Source organism: Halichoeres trimaculatus, unplaced genomic scaffold, assembly GCF_033239565.1.
Source record: "Halichoeres trimaculatus isolate MK-OKI-2021-1 unplaced genomic scaffold, fHalTri1.1 fHalTri1_scaffold_7, whole genome shotgun sequence".
In the NCBI taxonomy this organism is placed as follows: domain Eukaryota; kingdom Metazoa; phylum Chordata; class Actinopteri; order Labriformes; family Labridae; genus Halichoeres; species Halichoeres trimaculatus.
Window position 1 is genome coordinate 10,861,138 of NW_027437185.1, and position 25,316 is coordinate 10,886,453.

The 25,316-nt window shown below is 39.7% G+C and overlaps 1 protein-coding gene across 1 annotated transcript; it reads left to right on the plus strand.

Moving 5' to 3' along the window:
• The first annotated feature begins 465 nt into the window (after nt 1-465).
• gabra4 (gamma-aminobutyric acid type A receptor subunit alpha4) lies at nt 466-24,668 on the plus strand. Its single transcript, XM_074674477.1, has 9 exons — nt 466-900; nt 1,012-1,130; nt 3,424-3,491; nt 3,676-3,896; nt 7,477-7,559; nt 11,300-11,443; nt 13,380-13,532; nt 16,121-16,377; nt 21,792-24,668. Exons 1-9 carry the CDS (start codon nt 812-814, stop codon nt 22,320-22,322), a joined length of 1,665 nt encoding a protein of 554 aa, XP_074530578.1. The 5' UTR covers nt 466-811; the 3' UTR covers nt 22,323-24,668.
• The last annotated feature ends 648 nt before the right edge of the window (nt 24,669-25,316 follow it).

Below are 25,316 nucleotides of genomic sequence, written 5' to 3' on the forward strand. Positions count from 1 at the left end.
CCCTCTTTGTTCCTAGAACTAGTTCAAAACAGAGGATTTATGTGTTCAGGAATGATGGGCATATGATGAAGTTTGTAGGCTGTGAGGAGAGAGGAGCGAGAAAAACGAGCAGGCCTGGTAAAAACAGTGAAGACTGAGTCTGAATGACATGTGAAAGTCATGTCTTCAGGGGACGCTGGGTGTTTCTTATAAAGAGGAAAGGGTCAGCTCGTTTTAAAGACCCTGTCTATGGGATGTAACTTTTTTTGAGTCTCATAAAAGCAGCTGCACAGCAAATATGTGTCCTGACTAAGAGCAGGTCTCTCTCTCTCTCTCTCTCTCTCTCTCTCTCTCTCTCTCTCTCTCTCTCTCTCTCTCTCTCTGTGTGTGTGTGTGTGTGTGTGTGTGTGTGTGTGTGTGTGTGTGTGTGTGTGTGACAGCAGAAAAGGAAGAGAGTGGAAGTAGAGGGAACTAGAGGCAGAGAGAAAGAAGCAGGCAGAGTGACACGCCAAACTGGAGCGGGAGGATTGCGTCTCTCTCTGGAGCCCTGACCACCGACAGGCTGCCACAGGAGCAGCAGCTGCAGCTTGAATCCGGACGAGAGGTGACCGGGGCTGAGGGTGAAGGTGTGTGTGTGTGAGCGCGTGCGAGCCTGAGCGCACGCGCGTCCGTGTACGCCGTGCGTCCGGCGGAGAGACTGCAGAAGCAGGAGAGAGTCTCAACATGCTGCCTCTGCGCCACTTTGCCCTCTGTCTCCCTGTACTCTCTCCACCTGGGACACGGGCATCTGGCGCTGTGACATGTGAAGAGGCCTGAAGTATGGCATGGAAACATGATTTCTTGCAAGCAGAAGGAGACGGTGACAGCGATGAGACCCGCGTTTATTCGGACCCTTGTCTACTTTTTCTGTTTCGCGTCTTGGTGAGTGTTTCTCTCCTTGAAACTGAATCCTCTTACTCCTCTTTATTACTTTAAAACTTTAATTATAGCTCTCCAATTGTTGCTTTGTTTTTGATTTGTTTTGTTTTTTAGTGCAAGGAAAATCTCTGGACAGACACGGATGGATGAGAGGATTCATCCTGAGAATTTCACTTTCATTTTGGACCGACTTCTTGATGGTTATGACAACAGGCTGCGACCTGGTTTCGGCGGTATGTAGGCTATAGAGGAAAGGATGTAGCTGCCTGTCGAGCTTTTCTCTTTTAAACCTACAAACAGCAGTCACAACTAGGCCAAAGGACACATTTTATCTTCCATTGAGCAAAGAAAGTAAAGTAACTTTCCTTTTATTCTTTTTTTTTTTTTTATGAAGCTGTGAAATTATTTGTCAAACACCAACTGTAGCCTAAAACCAAGATTCACCTGTGTGTAGTCGTTTTATGTCACGATTGAAGCACTTCCCCAGATAAATCTGAAAAGATAAATAAATAAATAAATAAAATAAAATAAAATAAAATAAAATACCCTTTATTAGGCAAGGTGCTATAAGTGGTAACTGCTATACAATCCTAAGAAAAAAAACACTTTGAAAAATGTACAAAAAATAGTCCATATAAAGGGCTAAGCCATCGAAACACTTCATAAAAGCTTTTGTGCACTAGATCTATTATTTTTTCTGCAGCTTCGTTATTTTAAATAAAACATAATGATTCAAATAAAACACACCATAAAAAGAGAAACAACCCCTCCAGAAATAGATGTGGTAATTTGGCACTAACAGCAACAACTAATGTTTTCATCTCACCTTTTCATGTTTGCAGACTGCAGGCATTAATGTTCATTCATGGTCGACCATTCATGCAATGATGGTGTTTTCACACACGATCCTCCAGGCTGAGAAGTAACTTTGTCCATGGGTCTCAACTTGCACATTTGCTGGGCTAAAGCAGTTATGCACTCCTGAAAAAAAAGGTGAAGACCAGGGGGAAATTGACAAGAATTCCCATTTGGCTCTGGTAGAGGAGATTGTTCATCAGCTGATCAAACGTTTGAGATCACAGCGATAAAAAGTCTAAATCTGCACAGAAGTTTTCATGGTATTTTCATTTAGACATTCACACTGTCGTGACCTCCTGATGGTGAAGAGAAAGAAAAGCAAGGCGTCTTACAACATGTCGACACTGCTAAGGTTGGACTGAGTAATACAGCCATTTTAAACTTCTTAACAGATCCTTAGGGTTGTTGGACAAAAATGTGAAGTGGTAAATCAAAAAATATTCACCTGACCTGAGCTGAGCTGGAGGATCCAATGAGCTGTTCTAAGAGACAGATGCCAATCCTCGATGCAAATTAAGGATGTTACTGGTGCTGGCTGCAGCACAATAACCATCAGACGGCATCTGTAAGAGGAGAGTTTTTAGAACAAAATCATCTTCAGAGTCCACAAACTAATCCATTCGGACTTTGCAAGAAAGCAGTCCTGATGTCCTCCAACATGATGTTTACAGGAGAGGAGGCGTCATCATGATCTTGGGGCTTTTTTCTTCAGTGGACCAATGGAGCTCCAGGTTGGTCAGGGGCGTCAAACAGCGGCTGGATATGTAGAGATGTTACAGGGGGCCTCCTTCATGACTGAGGGCCCTGGTCTGTGTGGTAATGACTGGGTTTATCAACAGGACAACGCTGCGGGTCACAATGGGTGCCTGACAAAGGACTTCTTTCAGAGGAATCAGCTCACTCTTTGGACCATCCTGCGTGTTCTCCTGACCTAAATCACTCGGAGAACATTTGGGGATGGATGGAGAGGGAAGTTTATAAAAATGGACGTCAGTTCCAGTTTTGTTTCATCTTCACCACTTGGATCAACGTTCATACTAGGCTCCTGGAAACACTTGCATCAAGCATGAAGAAACACATTTTTGAAGTGATCAACAAGAACAGTGGAGCTCCAGAATACTGGGTGCTTTTCGGGAACGTTTGTTTCTTTTTTTGGGCTGTGGTCCTTGGATCAGCTGATGAACAGCCTGTTTGATTATAAACACAGTTTTCCAAGAATTAACTACTCTCTATTTCTTGTCCCCTGCTCCTGTTTCTTCTTTTTCTACTATAATGCTACTATGATCCACTAGTGCCAAATAAGAATTCTTGTCTCGAGCTTTTTTTCAGGACTGGACATGTCCCAGAGCAAGTGTATCAAATGTACAGTGTTGAAAGTATGAGGGGTTTATAAAATGACATGTCTGAAGAAGCTGTACAGGAAGTCAAACTGTAGCTTTGCTCACTGTTACATAAACAAAGGCTTTTTAGAGAGCCTAAAACCAGGGCAGCACTTAATATTGTGTCTTTTACATCTTTTGTGCTTTAATAATGCATTGACATAAATAAGCTGTTTGATTATTTTAGCCCTGGTAGGCTGCAAATCTGTAATATGGATCAGATCGACTGATGTCTGACTTGGAAGTTAGTTAGATTTCAAATTTGCTGTTTGTTTTATTGATTCAACAGGTCCTGTGACGGAGGTGAAGACTGACATTTACGTGACTAGTTTTGGGCCGGTCTCAGATGTTGAAATGGTAGATACACTACACCTAACACACTTACATGTATGTGTTATCTGGTAATGACTCAAGGCATGGATTAATTCTGTTCTTGCTGTGAGGAAACTCAGACTCTATTTGGTGGAACACCGAATATTTCCCCCGACCCACTTCCAGTGTACGATTGAGTTTCTTTTGTGCATCAATTTTTATGACCTAGGAATACACGATGGACGTGTTCTTCCGGCAGACGTGGGTGGACCGGCGGTTGATGTACGAGGGGCCTATAGAGATCCTGAGACTGAACAACCTGATGGTGACTAAAGTGTGGACCCCAGACACCTTCTTCAGGAACGGCAAGAGGTCAGTCGCTCACAACATGACGGCCCCAAACAAGCTGTTTCGCATCATGAAGAATGGCACCATCCTGTACACCATGAGGTAACTACATCACCACTGATGATCTACTTTATCAAGACCTGATAATCTACCAGCTAAATAAAACTACAGCAAAGAATGAACTCTATGTCCAGATATCTGTCTACTGATGTTTTAATGTGCTCATTTTGGATTATAAATTGGACTTTTTACATGAAATATCTTTCATAATTGTTTTTTTTTATGTTGGAGGGAGGAAGTCATTTTTCTGAATCAATTTGATAATTATTCTGGAATTATGGAAAAAGCTTTTTCGAGTTAAAATTTTATTTATTTTATTTTATTTTTTTCAGCAATTGTTTCTTGTCTTTTGGGTCACCACATAGCCAGCTGGAATGCACTTCAGATCATCTTGTATTCATGAAGCCATATCTGCCTAGCTGATCATAAAGAAAGGCTGAAATGCTTCTGGTCTGGATACTTAATTTCTCTGTCAGCACCATAGACTGTTAGATACATGGACAACGTCTCCATGACGACACTGGTCACTTGGAGTTTTGGAGCAAATCATGGGCAGGGGCCATATTGAAAGTGGGGCGGGCTTTGAGCCTCCTCACTAACATCTATAGGGTGCTGGCCTGTCAATCAGCTGAGCTGTGCCTCTGATTGGGTGAACTCAGGATCTTAATATCTTCCAAACTGTTAGTAAAAAAATTCACCCCTGTACATTGTGTGCCATTTAGGCAAGAGACTTTTTTTTCGTAGTAGGCTGTGAACATTTTTATATCTGTTGTGGAAATGCCTTTCTTTGGCTTGGTGTGCAATTTTTAGAGCTTCTGCATTTTCTTATATTTTTAGACTGGAGGTTGCCGCTTGATCAGCCCACACCTTACAGGGGGTGAAGTTTTTTATAACGAGATATCCAAGAACTTATTTTACTTACAAGATTTGTAAATGTAAGGGTATGGTGGATTTAACTGACAGGTGTGCAGCCTGTCACTGTTTGTAAACAGGCTAAAGGCTTGGTTACATTCAGGATTTCCAATATGGCCTCTGTCAAGGAGAGGCTTCGAAACTTTGTCCCAGAATCAAATTGGTGGCATCACAGATACTAGGTCTATAAATTAAACAGTCTCTGGTAAAAACTAACACTAGTTTCTCCCAATGACGAATAAAGCTGGAATAAACTGGACAACTGAGTTATGTTTGTTTGTGGCTGTAATGTGCTGTTGGGATTGCGCTGTAGTGGTTTCTTGATAATTCCAAGCAGAGCAGAATATTCACATTCAAAAAAACTTTTTGCTTAGTTTTGGGAAAATTATCTAATCAATTCAGTAAAATTGGGCATTTTTTAAAACAACTTTTCTCTTAGATCATCTAATAATGTTGCTGACATCAGCAACAGCCAGCAAGTAGATGTTTAATGCTGTCCTGTGCTTTTTATGTTGAAATGCTGATTCAGCATTTCAACATATTGTTATCCTACTTTATTATTCCAGGTTCTTCTTCTTCTTCTTATTCTTCCGTACGTTTTTTGGCTCTTTTCACAGCCTTCAAATTTTGTCCGATTTTCACCGTTCAACTTTTAAACTATTCAGCTTGTTTAGGACATGTGTGCTATATCTTTTCACTTTTCTAACTATTAAACTTTTTGATTTATTCAGCTTTTTCCAAAAAAATTTCTCTATGTTAACTAGATGGGAAATGTCAGCTCCTTCCTTTAAATCTCCTTCAACTTTAACAAGCTCTAACTTCAGCTTACTTCCACTTACAGACTTCAATTAAACTTTAAAATGTTCAGCTATCTTTCCACTCTTCAGGTTTTTATCTGCTCTTCAACAGCTTTTACTGTTTTTGAGATTTCACTCTTCAAGCAACATAAACTTTTCCCACTTTGCCCTAAATTTGAAGCTGCTAGACTGCGGAATGTTTTCAAATAGAGTGAGAGAGGCTGCTGCAGTAAGGTTGTGCGAATCTCGATCCAATTGTCATAACTTCCAAAATCTTCACAGCAGAAAAATAAAAAGTACATTAAATGGTTCACTGAAGGCTCCTGCTTCTTACAAAGGGAGTATTTTAGCAAAAAAATGTACAGTTTTGCCAAAAAACGCCTCAGTGTGAGAGAAACCGTCACATCCCTGTAATCTGAAGTAATGTTAAAATCTGACCAATATTTCTCATCAACTTCATTCCTAACTACTTTTATACATCACCCTCCTGCGGTCAGTTTTAATCCTATCATCTTGTAAAGCATATCATCTTGTTCATCAGAGTCTCCAGATTCTCACAATGTTTTTGTTTTTCTTCTAGCCCTTAGGGTTTCAGCATAAATGCAGTTTGTTCGGACCTATGTCTAGCCCAAAAATCCAGCTTAAGATCAGTGGATACAAAGGAGTTCCAAAGTTCAACTGCCATTTCACACTCATTATGACATCATGATGATCACCATGGTAACCACACAGCTGTGGATAATCACTGATTAGGTCTTTGAAGGACAGAGAAACACATATGTTTCTTTATAATGCCTAAACAGCCAACCCAAACTGTCTTACACGAACACATACAGCCAACCCAAACACACACAGACCAACACACACACACACACACACACACACACACACACACACACACACACACACACACACACACACACACACACACACACACACACACACACACACACACAAACATTTTAACATCCAAAACAGTGAAAAGGCAGCAGAAGATTCAAACATGACAACCTTTCATCACACACAGCTGTTTATACTGAGTAATCAAAACATCCAGGAACAAAGACACACATGTACTTCAGTTACTTATAATACCATACCTCCCCCTTTGACTTAATCTACATGCTCCACTATTTATACAGCTTTTTCCCACACCTTATAATTGACAAACTGCTACTTTTTCTTCTTCTTCCTTCCTTTCTTCTTACTAGTGCTGCATTAATCTCTGTACTGTTTTTCCCCTATTTCTTCTACTTCTTCTCTCCATTCCACATTTTCAGCTCTGGTTCACATCATAACCCCTTTTTTTAACTTTTAAATGATTAAACTTTATTTAAAACATTTTACCATCAAAAACAGAGACTGAAATAATCTTCTGATCCCCTGCAACTCCTTCAACTTCAACTGCTTCTACCTTTTGCAGACTTTGACTTGAAACTGTTCACACATTAAACTGCTCCTATTCTCTTCATCCCATTTACACACAAGTCATAGATTTCTGCTTTCTTCTACATTTTTGAGATTTCACTGTTTGGTTTCTCTCTTTTTATTTAATTATTTTAACTTTTGTAGGCTGATTTACATTTCCACTGTATCCACTTTCTTTATCCACTCATTGTATCAACCTCAAATTCCTTACCAAATTTCTTTCCTTTATTTTACATTTTCAGCTTTTTCCACTTCAATTTTAACTTTTCCAGCTTCAGCATTTCAACGCATTTGCTGCAAGGAAATGCAACTTCTCTAGTTTTTATTTGAAATGCTATGAAATGAAACTCAACTTCCTAGTTTATACAGTACAGAAACACACAGTAAAGTGTGCGGAGACCTAAAGTTTGCTTTACGTGAATGCGTGTGTGGATGGGTGTTTGAATCGATCCCTTTCTGATCATCTTTTCCTTATACTACAACAGGTTGACTATAAGTGCTGAGTGTCCGATGAAGCTTGTGGACTTCCCAATGGATGGACATGCGTGCCCGCTGAAGTTTGGAAGCTGTAAGTTGTGTGCATGTGTATGTGTGTGAAAAGGAAATATAGAAAGAATGGAAAGTGTCATGTTTATTGGCTGAACACCTTTGATCTGCCACCAGAAGAAAAACTTGATCTCACTTCTTCCTTGGTTCATCCTGTCCCCTCTCTGTGTCCTCTGTCTCTGTCCTCCTCCCTCTCTGCACTGATAATCACACATAAACATAATGTATTCACCTTGAAAATGACACTTTCTGATAATAGAAAGAGCTAGGATGAGAATAAATTGAAGAGGGAGCTGGAGGGGGCAGGAGAGCTGTTTAATAACAGTATGGAAATACAGAGCCTAGTTATGTGTAACCATTGTGGATCACACTGTACGAGGAGAGTCACCACAGTTAAACAGTACAAACATATTTTCCTATGTCTTTAACACCTGGTCTCTTTCTTACCTAAGTCCAGCTCTCTGTCCTCCCGGCTCTGTCTGCTGCTGTGAAATGAGTGTGTGCAGCAGTGAGTTTCTGAGCAGACAGGTTGAGAAAGCAGAGCGCTAACAGTAGCCATTAGCTTACTACACCTGTGGACATTTTTGACACCAATTATGTAACTACAACTAGACAGACAGTAACAGCTGACAATCTATCAAACCCAGTTTCCTGTTTGAATATTTAGCTATTTTTAACAAGGTTTCTTAACTACTTCTCTTCTCCTTCTGACGTAGCCGACAGCAACCTTAAAGGCACATGTCGCCACCTGCTGGACCGGAATATGAAACACATGCAACACACATAAACAATAATAAATTGTTGAAACCTGCAACAGAGTTTCAATTACTTATTATTGATAATCATTCTGATATTCCCTCTGTACACACACACAAAAACAGGCTGCTGTGATGTCTGACAGGTGGAGTGATCAACTGGCTCAATGCAGGGGTGGGGGGTGGGGTGGGGGGTTTCCTGTTGTAAACACTTAGTGTAATTCTTCAGTGGAGAGCTCTCATCTAGAAGTAGCTCGATGTGGTTCATGTTGTTGATGCTGTTGATGGAGTACCACAGCATGTTTGGTTTGGCAATAGTTCATACGTTGAGTGTTGTGTGGAAGATGGACAGTGGTGGAGGTCAGAAGCAGAGAGAGGGTGGAGCAGAGAGGGAAAGAGATGGAGGAAAACTGGGCACCAATAGTTGAGCCAGTGATAAACTAAAGGAAAACCCTCTGACAGTTGTTACCGTTCAAATCCTTCACACCATTCAACCAAAAACCACAACATTTTTTCTTTTTACTGCCTGTCTACATCTGCAACGTTTGTGTGTAAAACAATGGTCCCTTCAATTATTTTTCTCTAGACGTCACCAGTAAATTTGATTAAAAGCATTAAATGAATACCTAAAAGTGTTGTATATGTATATGGAGTATAACCTAGACTAAAGGTAATCATGGAAAAAATATTTTTAGTAGGTGTGTTATGAAAGTTCATGAAGTAGTAGGGAGGCACCAGTCCAAACCTGGTATGTGTTATGTGTCTGATTCAGACCTAAACAGTGAGATTGGATAACTGTGATGAAGATATGAGTCTATTCAACTCAGTTCTGTACTCCTCTGTGTTTACATCAGTTATGAACATATTAATGCTCTTCTGATCTTCCACTCTGAAACAACATACAGACTAAAAGTTGAGCGAAATTATCAAAAATGTGACTTATTCAATCAAAACTGAACAATATGAAAATCTTAATTTCACGTTTCCAATCTAAAAATCCTTTTTCCCCTCCTGATACTTAATTGTATATGGCTTAGTGGATAAAACGTGTTGATGTTCAGTCTCAAGTTGGTTCTAAAGTTGGTGCTGGGAGCACTGACATCATGTGAAAACTATAAATAATGTCTCTGATGACTTTTGGATAAAACCAACTGTGGAGGGGGAAGAGGATGCCTTTTTCCTGTGTGGAGTCAAAGAGGAAAATGCTTAATATAAGATATTTTCTATTTGTGACACTTTCATGAAATCACTTTATCAGATATAAAACTTATATTTTTACAAAATAACTAATAAAAGCAATGAACAGCGTTGTATGTATTGTGCTCAGTCTGGTTTTGAAGGAAAAACCTTTTTAATGGCCTGCAGGAGCTGTTCCCACATGTAAAAGATTCAGATTGAATCTTCTTTGTCACGTTTAGATGACATAGCTACCTATGACTGACCAGCCATGATCGTATCTGAGAAGTAAGGCATCAGTGGGTGTTGCTATAACATACAGTCATTTAATTTTGGTCGCTTATAGTTAAAAAAAAGATGAATAACAGCTGTCTCTGAGACATTTTAGTACATTTACTGAAAAGTCAGGATTTATATCCCAAAGCTTTGTGAGAAAACTTGACCCTGCCTGGTGCTGGTTTGTTTTGTTACTAAAGAGCTGAGCGCTTTGTTTGATGCTGGATGACTAAATCATTCTAATAAATAATTAAACATATCTTACTGAACAATGAAGCCTCAGTATCAGTGTTTATTTTTACCTGAGGGATACGTTACCGGGAATGAAGAAGGGTCTCCAATGTAGCTTTTTCTAACAGTGTGAAACTTGCGTCCGTGTGAGAAATAAAAAAACGATGAATTTACCTTTACACACACCCAAACTGCCTTTAAACAGTCAACAATGGTGACACTGGGGAAGATAAATTCAGGTTATTGTCTTCTTCCCCTAACGCTTCCTCTTCCTTAAACAACCCTGCTCAGCTCCTGCTTGCCTCCAGTCAGGAAAAACAAACATGGATCCGATGCCTGAACTAAAGGACAGGTCAGGATCCCTTCCTCTCCCTCAGGATGGCACAGACCTATGCAGATTTTCATGGCTCGTGTATGTGTGTGTGTGTGTGTGTGTGTGTGTGTGTGTGTGTGTGTGTGTGTGTGTGTGTGTGTGTGTGTGTGTGTGTGTGTATCTGTCCTGCCTTCTTTTTTAATCTCTATTTCTCCACCCCTCTCTCTTTCTCCTTGTCTGTTTCTCCATCTGGACGTGTGTGCACGGGCATTTTGTTCCACTCCATGACACCGGAGTCATTTCGTTTTGCTTGCACAGTTGGTATCCGGCTCATGTGGAGATCTATAGAAATTAGTAGGAACGGGCATTTTGTTGTGCTTCCAAAGACGAGTCAACCTCACGAGAATACTCAGAGCAAGACTCTCTGATTAAGTTACATTAGTGAATAAATGAGCCGGATTAAAGATGTAGCCAAAGGAGACTCAGACTTCTCATCTGCTCGGTGTCCTGCCCTGACACACACACACACACACACACACACACACACACACACACACACACACACACACACACACACACACACACGCACACACAAAAAAAATCTATGGTACTGTAATTAGCTGCTTGTGTGTTCATCTTTGTGTCCAACATTTCAGTAGCTATCAGAATCTTCTCCTCTGAGCTTGGTGAAGGTTTGTCAGCCTCATTTCGTGGTTTGTTTTTTGCCGTTAATTATATGAGCTATAATGCTAGTTCAGGTAGCCCTCAGACCTTTAGCCACAGTAAAAGTTGAATCATCGTCCCAAACGACCTGAATATGAAAGACGTCTGCAGAGCTCAGGACTTGGCTGCCTCACACAACAAACACCAGACCTGTTAGTCAAGTGTTTTAATTTTGGAGTTTGACCCATCTGTTGACATGAAGGAAGCAGACTTACGATGCACACTAATGCTTTCTTTGAACTTAAATGAAGTGACTCACTCAGGGCTGGCTTTGCTTTCTGCCCACAGATGCCTATCCCATGACAGAGATGATCTATACATGGACCAAAGGGCCTAAACATTCAGTGGAGATCCCTCCAGAGTCCTCCAGCCTTGTTCAGTACGACCTCATAGGTCAGACTGTCTCCAGTGAAACCATTAAATCCATTACAGGTAAGACTCGATCAGTTCATTGATTTGACTTATCAGTTGCATTGTACTGAATGATCACAAGCCAAACAGCTGCAGGTGTCTGGACTCCCCAAGGATGGTGGGTCTTTTAAGAATCACATCAGACCTTACCATTCAGGTTAACTGTCTCTGTTCTGTGCAGAATTGTAAACTGTGCTGAAGAGCATTCACAGCTTTATGATGTTGTGAAATGTTTGATGCAAATACTAAAGGAATGGTGGCTGTAATTAGATCTTTATATCCCCATTAAACGTTGGGTCATCCTTTACTGATAAGGTGCTTTTTTACCACAAGAGCTATGGTCTAAATTTAGTTCTGGGGTGATTATTCTACTCCTTGAAACAGCCTGCCTGGGGTTTAGTACTTTTCAAAGGTCCAGGAACTATTAAAGGGCAGGATCTGCAAGCTGAACGTTTCTGATTGGTGGTGCACCCCCAGTGTTTTTATTCCTCCTTCACCAGCCAGCTGTGAACGACTTAGTTTAATAACTCCTTAACAATAGTCTCCTTTAAGCCTGATAGTGTGAAGGTGTCTCTGTTAGCTCCTGGTGTTCCAGTTTAAAGAGTGACCCTGTAAACTGGAGACCTTTAGCTGAACGTGTCAGTGGGTACCCAGTTTACAACAACTATTTAATGATTAAACCATTTGTTAGGGGTATGTCTGGCTGAAAGTCATCATACAAAAGGATCACTCTTTGTTGTCTTCACTGCAGAGATCAAGATAATTCATCACTTGAAACAAGATTTTTCAAACAGCTTTTGTTGGAGTCAGTTATGTAATGACAACCTGAAATGTAATAAGATGCTGAGCCTAAAACGCAATAACTTTTGCCCCAAATATGAAAGCTTGTTAAATTTAGGGTTGGTTTTTACATTTCAGGTTTTATTACATTTTTTAATTAAATTTTAGGTCATTGTTACAAACTGGGGTGTTACAGCTGTGTCACTCGCACTTGTCTACTTTCAAGTGTTGATTGAACACAATCAAAACCAGCACAAGGTGAATATCCTCCATGCTAACAGGCTAACTGCACATTAAGATGGTGGTGTGTCTTTGGTTTCCATGGCATCACCTTTGTTGGTATAGTGATAATAACTGCTTTGGTTTTTACACTGTGACCCACTGCTGCCGTCTTCCCATTTCTTTTAAGCATAAAATCGGTGGCCATTTTGGCCTTGCCTATCAGTGTGCTCCACTCACAATAGGACGTAATCATGGTTACAAACTTAGATTACTCTTTGTTGACTAGAGTCGTTCATTTGTCACTGACCTCCAGTCAGGAAAACATAGCTTTTGCCATCAAGGCGAGGCCAGGCTGGCATTGTGACATGGGAGGTACCTGGGTTTGTTTTTGTTCTTCTTTCAATTAGGAACAGCACAAGGCTCCTATACTGCTCCACAATACTCCATCTCAGGAATATAAACACCAGAAGAGCATCACATTCAAGTGAAAGTGTTTTGGTCTAACTGGTACCAATATCAACACCTTCAGCTGCTCTCAGATCAGCCCCCAGATCAAACATTTATACTGAGCCTTCAGTGTGATAGTTTTTCACTGTTGTTGTTTTTAAAGGTGTTTGTTTAGGTCTCTACTGTTTTTTTTCTGTAACAAACACAAGACAAGTTCAGCACAAATATTTACAGAGGGGGATATTTAAAAGACATATAGCTTAAAACCAGTGCAGCCTCTTAATACCACGACATGAATTGAGGTGTTTCAAGAGCAACATGTGCCAGATAAATTGAGTCTTTATGCACATTATGTGTATTTGGGTGGATACAGACGTGGTCACTAAAATTAGTACAGAAACAATCTGCCTTGACACTTTTTTTAACCAGCGTTTGTGTTGGGGTGAAGTATTCTGAATCACCTGTCTTCTCTTTGAGCTAAAGTAATCCATTTCTGTTGATCCTTTAGGTGAATATGTGGTGATGACGGTCTTCTTCCACTTGAAACGTAAAATGGGCTACTTCATGATTCAGACATATATCCCCTGCATAATGACAGTTATCCTTTCCCAAGTGTCCTTCTGGATAAATAAAGAGTCAGTCCCGGCACGCACCGTCTTTGGTATGTAGATCCTCACACTACCTCATCCTGCACAGCCTCTAACATCTCCTTTTATTTCATTTCATGATTGAATGCCACGAGAGCAAACACAGACTGTCTGGTTTAAAGCATGTTTTTCTGTTGTGCATTGATTACCAAGTGTAACATAATTAAATTAAGTTTTTTTTATTTCTTTGCTTGAATTCACTCAGAAATCAAAGTAGCTAGGAGATTTTTTTTTTACTTTTCCATTTAGTTCCATTCATACATTTAATATGTTAATGGATAACTGATAGCAATGGCCATAATACCAATGCAAAATTATTTTATTTTATTTATTTTATTTTATTTTATTTTATTCTATTTTTCATTTTATTTTATTTTATTTTATTTTATTTTGTTTTATTTTATTTTATTTTATTTTATTTTATTTTTTTTTATTTTATTTCATTTTATTTTTTTTTATTTTATTTTATTTCATTTTATTTTATTTTATTTTTAGATATCAAAGCCTTGATGGTAACATTTGAAAATGACATTACTTTGAACAGGTTTGGTGTGCAATTTTTTAGAACAGCAAACAGTAGAAATTCACATATCCTCTCACTAAAAAACACCAAGAGAAAAACAAATGGAAACATTTGAGTATTTTTGGCTGGTACATTTTTAGTTTATTTTTTCTGACATTTTTTTCTCAATTTGTAACTTTATATACAAAATATATACACAAAACTAGCAATGTTATATTCCCTGTTATGGCTGCTGTGTAATAAATCCACATTATACATGGGGTTTTAGTAGTAAAGAGCATATAGGAAGTGATATATGTTCATCATCAAACAACATAGTTACAACTGAGCTATGTTTAGCAGATTTCTTCGTGACACCATTGAGAGTTATTTAGGTCGCTCTTTACGCTGACCTAATTATTGTAACTCTACTCTCTTTCTTTTAATCACCTTGGGCTGAAGACGAGAGCGCCATTATGTGAAACACACCTTCATGCAGGTAGAATTGTTTTAATGGAGAAGTTTGACCCCGCTGTACTCGACTCAAGTACAAATGAGACCTCAGCGTGTAGCCAGCATTAGAGTCTCAGAAAGTCTCAGAGTGATGAGAGCAGAACTGCTTCATGTCGCTGATTCAGCGGCTGCTTTATCTCAAGCAAAATGTTTAGAGATGGTCACATCATGGTGCTGGGAATGTATCTCCTGTATACAGCCAAGGACTTTAGAGCACGGTGTTCCAGGTCTTCACTGCTAAGGGGATTTCCTCCAATCACATTACCGCCATTGGTAAATAATATCAAGGACGGGTGGCGAGCTACAGGCATGTGTAACTTTCTGTTGTTCTGGATACCACGCGTGACCTTGAATGCTGGCCAGAACACGTCAGTGTCATCGATGTATTATCTTATTATAGTTCAGAGAGAGAAGTGATGAAAGACAGTGTCACAAAGTCCAAAGTAGATGCTGTGTACGGGTGGCAGTCCTATATGACCCTCAGCTTTCTGTTGCATCCTGTTTTATAATTCAGTTTTAAGTTGGAAACATTTAGAAATTTCCTTCAAGCAGCCATAAATCCCAGATCTTGTCCTGATTTCCAGATACACATCACACCTTACATCTGACAATACCTGCATTTTAAAAAGAGCACAAAAAATATCTGAGTCAGACTCCCCCAATTGAGATTTTTCACTCGTAGTCCAGGATCAAAGAGAAGATCTGACTCAGGCAAAGTAATCACAGCAAACACTTGAACACTGCAATAAGAAACTTTTCAAAAGTAAGATTGGCTCACCAAGTTTTCACACATAACTTTTTCACTTAAATTAAAGACAACTTAATCATATTTATCTTTCACCTCACATTTTCTCTAATTGATGATTAGATTAGATTTAGATTATTTGCTAACCAGGAAGCTAAATTCGTCTTTTTGGTGGAACATGAAAGTCTAGCATGTTGCTTGTTTCCTTCCTGTGAAGAGGCTTAGTTTTATATACACATTTTATGAACTTCATGAGTTAAAAACACATCAACACTCTTAAAAAGGAAATCAAATCAAGTTTAAAGGCTTATTTTTATTTTAAAAAATGTCTTATTAGATTTAATATGACCCATGTTCTCCTGAAAAGTCCAGAAAAATGTCTTTTATTGTCAAAAGAAAAACATGTTGCCTGAATTTTGGGTTGAGAAAAATGTAATTGTTTCATTTGATATATTAATAATTTCAAATTCTTTTTAAGGCAGGTTTCTGAACTTTTCAAGTAAATGTGATTCATCTTATTTTGACTAAAAAGGGATGTAAAAAAAAGTCTAAATTTTATTTTTTTGCAGTGTCTGTTTCTTTGTATGTCAGTAACTTAAACTCCTGTGGCCTCTTGTGGTCATTATAGAGCAATGAATTTAATCAGTATGTTATACCTGTTTGACAATGACATGAATATAATCTCATTAAGTTATTTTACATGTTTTGTTGGTTTTATTTTCTGATTTTTTTAATAAATCAAAGGTAGAAATCTCCTTCATGTGTTTATGAAGTCATGTGTCTGCTCCTTCATTGACACAGGCTGATGAGTTTGATCCTTCTCTGTTTTTGATCCACTTCAGGCATCACAACTGTCCTCACCATGACGACGCTCAGCATCAGCGCTCGCCACTCCCTTCCTAAGGTCTCGTACGCCACTGCTATGGACTGGTTCATCGCCGTCTGCTTTGCCTTCGTCTTCTCTGCCCTCATTGAGTTTGCAGCTGTGAACTACTTCACCAATGCGCAGATTGAGTGGACAAAAACGAAGCGAGCCAAATGTCCCCCAGTGCCCCACTCCACGCCTGTCAAGGCCAAGGACATGGAGGACGTGCTGCAGGTGATTTTTGTTTCCCTCAAAGTGGCTGTGCAAATACTCTGAGAGCACTTAGCTTAAAGGAGCACTTATACAGCATGTCCCTTATTATGTGCTTACGTATCTGGCCCTCAGCCGAGGAGCTGATTGGCCTGAAGTGGATGTTCAGCGGTGCTCACGCTCGTAAGAGATGAGAGGATCCAAAAAGCAGAGGAAACAGCTGAAAGTGAGCCTCAGATATGGGTTAGACCTTCTACATGCAACCAGGAGCCTGTATGCACTGCAGGGTTAGTGAGCTGAAGTGGTAAAGAAGCTTTATGAGTCATAGCATCAAAAATCTAAACATAAATCATCATCTGAAATTCTTTGTTGTTACGTCACAAAAACCAATACTTGATGACAAAAAATTCTGATGATTGAATATTTTCCCTTCAATCATTCTAAGTTAGTCTTGTCTGAAAGCTATTTTTTGGCTTTTTTCTTTCTGCCTTTGTTTGGGGAGAACAGGATGGTGGATGGAGCAGAAAACAGGGTGAGAGTAGAGAGTGACATGCAGGAAAAGAGCCCAGGTTGGAATCAAACCCAGAGCACCCACCCTGTAAACCACAATTACATGTCAAAAACTATCTTGTGAATGTAGTTAATTATGTTCAAAATATCCTTTAAAACTTTTTCATTTTAGCTTTTATTTACTTTGGAAGGGTCACAGAAGGGATGCCCATGTTAACAATGAGAGTTAGAATAACTACAAACGCATAGGCTTGCATGGGAGAAAAGCTAACCAGAGAGGAAGTATCCACTATTAACAGACAAGAAATTAAAAGCAAGCAGAGTCAGAGGAGCACTAGTTTAAAACAGTTAAATTCATAATAATTAATGACTTGATTATCCATCATGTTTAAGTTGAGTTTTACTGTGACTAGTAATCATTTTTCTTGGGCAGTGAAATTTCCAGCCCTATTGATACAAAGCAGCTGGTGCTGAACACATTTAACTGAACATTTAACATAAACACCGCAAACAGTGGTCAGCCAACTCTGTCGCACAAGATACAGCGGTGAGTGGAATAACTGTCCCCTGTTGGTCTGTCTAACAAAGAACAGGGAACCCAGGTGGAGAACAGAAAGAATTGTTCAGGGCTCATGTAGACATAACGCATGTCTAACTGATGTGGAATCAAGAGGCTTTAGAAACCAACAGATGGAGCCAGCGAGCAATTTTGGGTCAGAGATCCAGGCCCTGTTTACACAACAATGTTTTATCTGAAAATGCTAAACGCAGTGAAAAAAAATCTGCGTTTACACGGAAACGCTGAGGGACTGAAAACACTGTGGTAAGCATGGCAGGCCTGTAGTTAATCCTATAACTATCTTGTCCAGAAGTCGCTTTTGGTAGATCTCCACCAAAGTAGAGTTGAGCCAATCATCTGGTGTATTGGTGAATGCTAATTTAAAAAGTGGAGCAACAGATGCACATTTTGTATAAAGACAATCAGCGGATACGGCAGATTGAGCAGCACAAGCACAACATGGGACGATCATAACAACTGTACTGCTGTACTGTTGTGTGCGCTTGCGCTAAGCGGAGTGTGATGTCAGTGTTTCCACTGAAAACGCCGGCTTACTGTTTACACTGCAACAGTGTTGGCAGCATTTTTGAAAAATTCCACTCTGGGGCCGTTTTCAAAAGTTTGAGCTTGAGGTCGGCTGAAACGCTGAGTTGAGTCCGAAACGCAACAACACTTTGGCATTTGACCCTAAAACCTTTGTCGTGTAAACGGCCCCCCAGTTTGCATCCAAGGTCGAGGTGTGAAGCAGAGTAGTTTGACATGTTCCTCCAGCAGTAGAGTATGGAAAATGTTTGCAGCTAATGCACTCAAAATATCTAATATCAGTGTCCCTCATCTGACTGGACTATAGACTGTATAGTGCAATTTCCACCAAGTGGTGCCGCTTGGGAAGTGATGATTATTTTGACCAATCAGCAGACTGCAGTGTTTCTGGCTCTACCTTCTGGGGTTGGATTGGTATGTCTGGTACCCCAAAGAAGGTACCAAAAAGTGGGACGGTATGGGTTGGTAAGTTAGGGACATGTACCAGTTAAAGAAATGACACAAAATGTGGCAAACAAAACTAAACAGCTTTGTGGAAGTGGGGCTTATGATACATGTGTCTAACATAGTCTCTATGAAGTCACACAGAGCTTTGAAAACCACTGTCAGCAGGTGCCATGGTGAAATCACTGAATTTAACCTAATATGAGGTGAACCAAGCAGGAGGGGAAGACGTGGTCTTGAGGCATGTCTCTAGCTTCTTTGGCTAAATCTATAGCGAGGCTGTCTCCTACTTAAGTCAGCTTTGCCTCTAATTATAACAAATTCATTACCTAAATATCTTCAAAAAATAAAACTAAATAACAAAAGTCAACCCACCGTACAGTCTGTGTTCATAGAAAAGCTTTTTAGGCCCAATTCATTCCTGGTACCATGCTGTAAACATATTAATCCTTTTTGAATGGGTGTCTATGTGTTTCTTGGTTCTCCTGGAGCCAGCCTCAAGTGGACACTTGAGGAACTGCAGTTTTTAAAACTTCTGCCTCATTTTTTTAAGGCTGGAGGTTGGACATTATGTTTCATTTAGACAAATGTTGTGCTTTAGTCTGAGTCTTGTTAAGGGAAGAGTAACAAAAATAGCGAGAAATTAGTGGTAGGGTCTGAAAAAGCTTGTTCAAACATGAGGTAGAATCTCAGTGAAGCACCGTGTTTACCTGAAGCTCTAAATGAATCACATCATCACCTGTTTACTGCATCACTACTAAGAAATACTTTGCTGACTTGTTGGCTGTGGAGGATTAAATGAGAGTGTTGAAGCGCCAATATTTAGTCACACAGGATGGATGAATGACAAACTGTGTTTTTGTATCTGTAGCAGTGTCTCTGGTGATCTGTAAACAGTGACTCAAAGGAGAAAAGACTCTATTAGACTAAATGTTCTTCAAATCGTCTTATCGCTGGAGACGACTCATCTGAGCAATGCATGTGTCAGTTTCACACTCACTACTTTAAGTTACCCCCTCCCTGTCCAAATCCCAGTGTGGTGTAATCATGTCTGAATGCAGTCTGGTGACAACAGCACTTCAGTGGATTAGTAAGTTTCCACAGCAACCAGCCAACATTTTGAAGAGGCATCAAAAAGGCTCTGGTACTGAGGGACAAATTAATATTCATTTCCCCCAAAAGCTGCGCTATTAGCTCTCCCTTTAAGCTTGTTGAGGTGTGTCAGGTTGGCCTGAGTACTCCAGACCTCTTAAAGGACAAAGAGTGAGCTCAGCTGTCCACACACACTTCTTTCTCTGCAGCACATGGGACACAAAAACACAGCATCCTTTCAGTTTCAGCTTGAGGATTATTCCTGCAGATGCCTCAGTGCCAACATCACACTCTCCCTGCCCGAAAACATCAACTCTCAAAGGATAAGCTCCTCTGATGCTACACAGCATTATGCTACCTACTTCCTGTCTTAAGCTTATGTGAAGTGAGTAAAATCCTTGATTGGTGACATCTGGACTGCACACAGAGTCTGCCTCCAGATGGGGGCCAAATGTATCAGAGTGACTTTAATAGATCAGTATGACACCGTTTATGCAGCTGAGCCTAGATTTAGAAAGAGGAAGAGAGGGACTTTCACCTCGCCAGCAAACACAACGTCACATTTAGGTCCTTCCCTCATGGATCACCGTGTTGCTTCCTTCCACAGTAACAGGATGATCAGCATGCTTTTAGTATGTGGTTTGCTCAGTTTGTCAAATGTTTTGGGCACATGTTGATGACATGTTAAAATATCATAGCATAGTATGCAGCCTTGCTGATTGTGTTTTTTTGAGAATAACACTCCTGTTATACTGTGGTGGCCAAAATTAGTACAACAGCTACCAGATCAGAAAATAATGACCCTTTTTCACCTCCACTGCGTCATTATGAAACATGAAAATACTTGTTCTGAGCAAAAAAAGTCAGATAAAGTGAGTCCTTCTGCTCTTATCCACTTTTAACTTTAATATTTGGTTTATCCACCTTTTGCAGCAGTTACAACAAAACGTCTCTGACATAGTGTCAGTATATTTCCTGAGAGCTGCAGCTCAAGCCAAAGGCTTTCCTTTGTATGTTCAAACAATCTGTCCATTTTATTTTACAACTTACACAAATTTGCTGGATGGGGTCAAGATTTAGACTTAAAAAGGCCAGTCCATAATTTCCAAAGTTCCATTTTTATCAGGAAAATAAACTAAATCTCCTTGTGATGGCTCTATTATGTGGTTTACAGGGTATATGATGACTTTGTAGATATTTCATTTGTTTTATCTGTTTTTTAAATGGAAAATTCAATAAAAACAACTGAAGCCTCTTAAATATGCCAGGTGGCTCGGCCATGAAGGTTGTGTTTTTTGGAGAGTTTGTTTTTTTGTTTGTCTTTGAACAAAGGAACTCAACAAGTAACAAACAAAATTTCATGAAATTCTAAGGAAATGTTTGAAATAGGATAAAAAAGAAGTGATTAAATTTCGAAAGTGATCTGGATTACCGTCTGGATCCAGGACTTTTTTAAAGGATTCTTTATCATTGTGAGATAGGGCCGTTTTTCACCCTATGTGTATATAACTCCACGATAAATTGTCGGATTGCTTTGAAAAACAATACAAGACAAGGTCACCATAATTTCTGACAGATGTAAAAGTACGATCCAGATCCTGATGATATTCTGGATACTAAGATCAGGAATATGAAATATGTACTGGCTCATCATCATTTTCAACACTGTCAGGAAACAAATTGTACAAACCTGCAACTAACACCAAATTGTAGCAGACAGTCTGCTGAGAGGGAGTATAACATTAAAGTAGGACTAAAGTGTTGCTGACAATCACAATATGCTTGGTTGAGGTCTGTGCTGTTTGAGTGCTTCACTAGTTATTTAATGGGCTGCATGGATGGTGGTGTAGTGGTTAGGGCTGTTGCCCCACAAGGAGGATCCTAGTTTCAGTTTGCATGTCCTGGTTTCATCACACAGTCAGTGTGGGTGACTTTGAGGCCTTGTACACTCATAGCCATGTGTTTTCAAAAATGAATATCCTACTTCAAAATAATTTCATCCACATGTAACCTGGCAAATCCGCCATTAAGTGCAGCTGGGAGCATGCCAAACTAAAAACTGGCCGTGTTTTTTAGTGTTGCTGCACAGTTGACCTACATGATAACATCTTACATCTGACACAGCGTCATCACAGGTGATTTACACTCAGAATGTGAATGAGTGGTTTATCTTTTTCCTGTTGTTTTTCAGAGTTCTGTTATCAAGCGTTTGTCTCTTTTTTTTGATATGACATGGTAAGTGTGCCTTCCACCGGCAGATATCTTAATGTTTTCTTCTTTTTCACATCAGAATCCTGACACCAACGGTAATCTGAGAAAGCGGATGAATAACAGTGGCCAAGAAGTCAGCAGTCACCAGAGGGCTCAGTCCACCAGCAACATTTCTGGAGTGGACAGAACAAGATCCCAGCGACCTTTAGTCAGCGGAGACAATGGCAGATCCTACACCCTCTTCTGCTCCAGCCCCAAATCAGAGAGCCTGCTCAGTCTGGCCTCTTTATCGAGCACGCTGGTGAAGAATCCGCCTCAAAGTGCAGCTTCCACAACGGATATGATGGTGGGGACTCCGTGCAAGCAGAACACCTGTTCCTCCTCTTTGCAGCATCTGCTTGGGCCTAAACTGGAGCGCGTCCAGATGATGGGGAACAAACCAGAGCCTAAGCAGACGCCTTGCTCCCAGCCCACCACAGCTGGTACAGGTGGAACCAGCAAAATTGACAAGTATGCTCGGATCCTGTTTCCAGTGTCCTTTGGGGCTTTTAACATGGTCTACTGGGTAGTTTACCTGTCAAAGGAAACAGTGGTTGCTAATGATGGCTAGATTCCTCTGGCACCAGGAGTAAAGACTTGTTTAAGGCCATGGACAGATGGAGAGAAAATGGGTGTTGCAGACTTTCTTATAAAACAGGTGAAGAAGTTGCATTCCATATTCTGGACAACACGTGAAGAATATCTCTATATTTTCTTAAGATCTTCAAGCCGCCTGTATTGGAACAGATTAACCAAGCTTGAAACAAATTTAAAGGTTTTCATTAGATCTATCTGCCTCCTGATCCCTCTTGGCCAAGGTTATGATGAAGCCTAGGATTTTATCATCTCCTTTTTGTACCCTGCACCTGACAACATGTTCACTGTCCTGAAACGAGCTGCACCAGTGCTATGTAAATATATGAACCTATTAGGATAAACATTTATATTTAATGATTTAACTGTACTCCAACCTGAATATTGAGTTTTGCTGCTTCGATCCCAGGAGGTCAGGTGATGCAAAATTAGGTTATCTGAGAGAAAAGTGAGACTCTATTATTGGCTCCATGGGACTTTTTTTGTATGAACATAAGATTTGGATCATAATAAAAGTCCAAACTTATTTGAGCTACGACCGCCCCTTTTTGTACAGTATACCTGCTTGCAAAGCCCCTTTCTAATGTAAGATACTCTGGGAGCAGTTTTATTAAGAGTAGAAGCAATAGAATCTGAAAAGCATCATTTCCCCCCTCTGCTCTGTCTCAAGGTTCACTTCACAAAGCCCGTTGCCTTAATGATACTGAAGCACAAAACATGCAAGTCATCATGAAATGCAAAGATTACACACAGTCACAATTCTTTGGTCTTCCTGAGGTTATTTGTTTTCATGATTATAGGATAGTTTTTAATATGAGCGAGACATTCCCTAAAAAAACATGGTACGGCAGTTATCACCAACTATCAGCAGACAGTAGAAGTTTTCATCTTTGTGTTGCTTTAACCCCTCATGTCCACTTACATATGTAACCCATGTCGGTATGTAAATATACAGATGATACCTTGAAAGTCATACCCAAGAACTTGCACTTTTTTATCAGATAAATAAAAACTGGAAAAAAGAATAAATGTAGTGGTGGATAATAGGCTGATTTGTTCTGCTAACTGATAAATCTGTCTGTATTTCATAGACAACAGATGACGAAAACAAAAATGTGTATGATGTATAAAAATATTTTAGTGGAATAACATTGCCTATGATCAAAAGAGGTCAAAACCAGATAAACACGTACTTTTAATCAAACAAACTCACTTCAAATCAACATAGACCCCTGATTTAGAGGAAAAAAACTATAACTTGTATGTTTGCTATAAAGTCATATGATCTCTTTCTAAAGGGTCACTCCTCAAACCATAACACCGAGAGCTGACATGGATACACCCCTTTATCAGGCTCAAAGAGAATGATTGATTAGAAGTTATTAAAAATACCTGAATCACAGCTGGGGGACATAAAACCACTGTGGGTGCTCCACCAATCAGAAACATTCAGCTTGCAGGCCATGGAGAGTACTAGCCATAGGTAGTGCTGTTTAACAAGATAGATCAGTTACCCCAGAACTGAATTTAGACCCTAGTTCCTGCTGTCAGACAGCAGATAGATCCAGGGGCAAGTTCCTCTGGTGGAAAAGCATTTCAACGATCAGACTGATGATTTACAAGGTTTTACTAAAAGTTGTTCTCTTAAACATCTGTGACCAGAGTAAACACACCATGAGAGCTAAATAAGTAACACATAAAAAAAATAAAATGGGATGAAAAAAAAGTTCCTCTGATAATCTCTTGTTCCTGGGGAAAAGTCCCAGTGGTCAAAATGTACCTTCTGAAAACTTCCACAAAAAGTTCAGTCTTTGAACGTACCTGTGGAAGATTCTGGACTGAGATGTTATGGAGGGTTTTGTTGACAATAGATATTTTGGAGATTCCCATAGGAATGAATGGTCTGTTGACAAGAACTAGTTTTGTTCCTTTTGCTCACCTTCATGAGCTCAGTCCTTTCGGTACGAGGCCCTATGTCGACATCTCTATTGAGCTAGATGATTAATACACATACAGTAACTTAGACTGTTTGGTTTGTACTTGGTTTGCACGGATGGTCATGAAGAACCCGGTCCAGTCCTAACAGGACGTTGCAGCACCCTGAAAGTTGCCCTCTAGTCTGTTTTTATTAGTATGATGTGGTTTCCTTGTGGTGACACTTAGATGTAATGAAAGATACTGCTACCTATTGGATTTTTATATAAGATGGTTTCCATTAAAGATCAGACATGACATCAGTCACCTTCCTGCTGTGTCCTGATACTTTCATATTTAACAGGCAGAGGCAAAGAAGACATTGGTTGTTACTGTGTGGCTAAGAAGTCACCTTGTTACACCATGTTGTAAACAGCAAAGTCATTTACTAAAAGACAACCCCATCACTGACAACAGTTGGATAAAGATTAGACACAGGAGTTTTTATATGGATATACTTTGCAATGAAACTTTCAGCTCTCCACTTGCATGGTTAAGTATGAAATACCTGTTTTCCGCATCAGGAATAGCAAAAAATGAATGTATTTGATTTTCAAATTTTCCTCTCAAGTATGTGGTTAAGCTATTTGCAGAATCAGAAGTGAGATAATCTACCAAAGGATAGTTTGGAGTTCTTGAAGAGCAACTTGTTCACACTAAGTGTATTACCCAAAGGGACACGCAAGGAAACATGACCGCAGCCTTCTCTGCAGTGTTTCCACTGACAGTCAGACACACTCTGGTTAATATCATATCAGTGTTATATCATCCACAGATTGGACGCTGCTGTGACTCAAACTGAAACTTTAACATCGGTTTATTACAGGGGAGAACCATTGATAAAACAGCTCTCATAAAACAGCACTCCACAGTACCCCTGCCAAGTTGTATACCTGGCTTTTCTAAATTACTACCAGTAACATAAACACTAACTGATATTGTGTAACATACAGGTTTACTGAAGTGTTTTCTTTCCATGATCTTTTTTCCCCTTTTG

Coding starts and splice junctions, on each gene's coding strand:
- gabra4 (XM_074674477.1), top strand. CDS start 812: ATGATTTCTTGCAAGCAGAAGGAGACGGTGACAGCGATGAGACCCGCG. Junction 1,131..3,423: donor GCTGCGACCTGGTTTCGGCG/GTATGTAGGCTA, acceptor TTGATTCAACAG/GTCCTGTGACGGAGGTGAAG. Junction 3,492..3,675: donor CGGTCTCAGATGTTGAAATG/GTAGATACACTA, acceptor TTTATGACCTAG/GAATACACGATGGACGTGTT.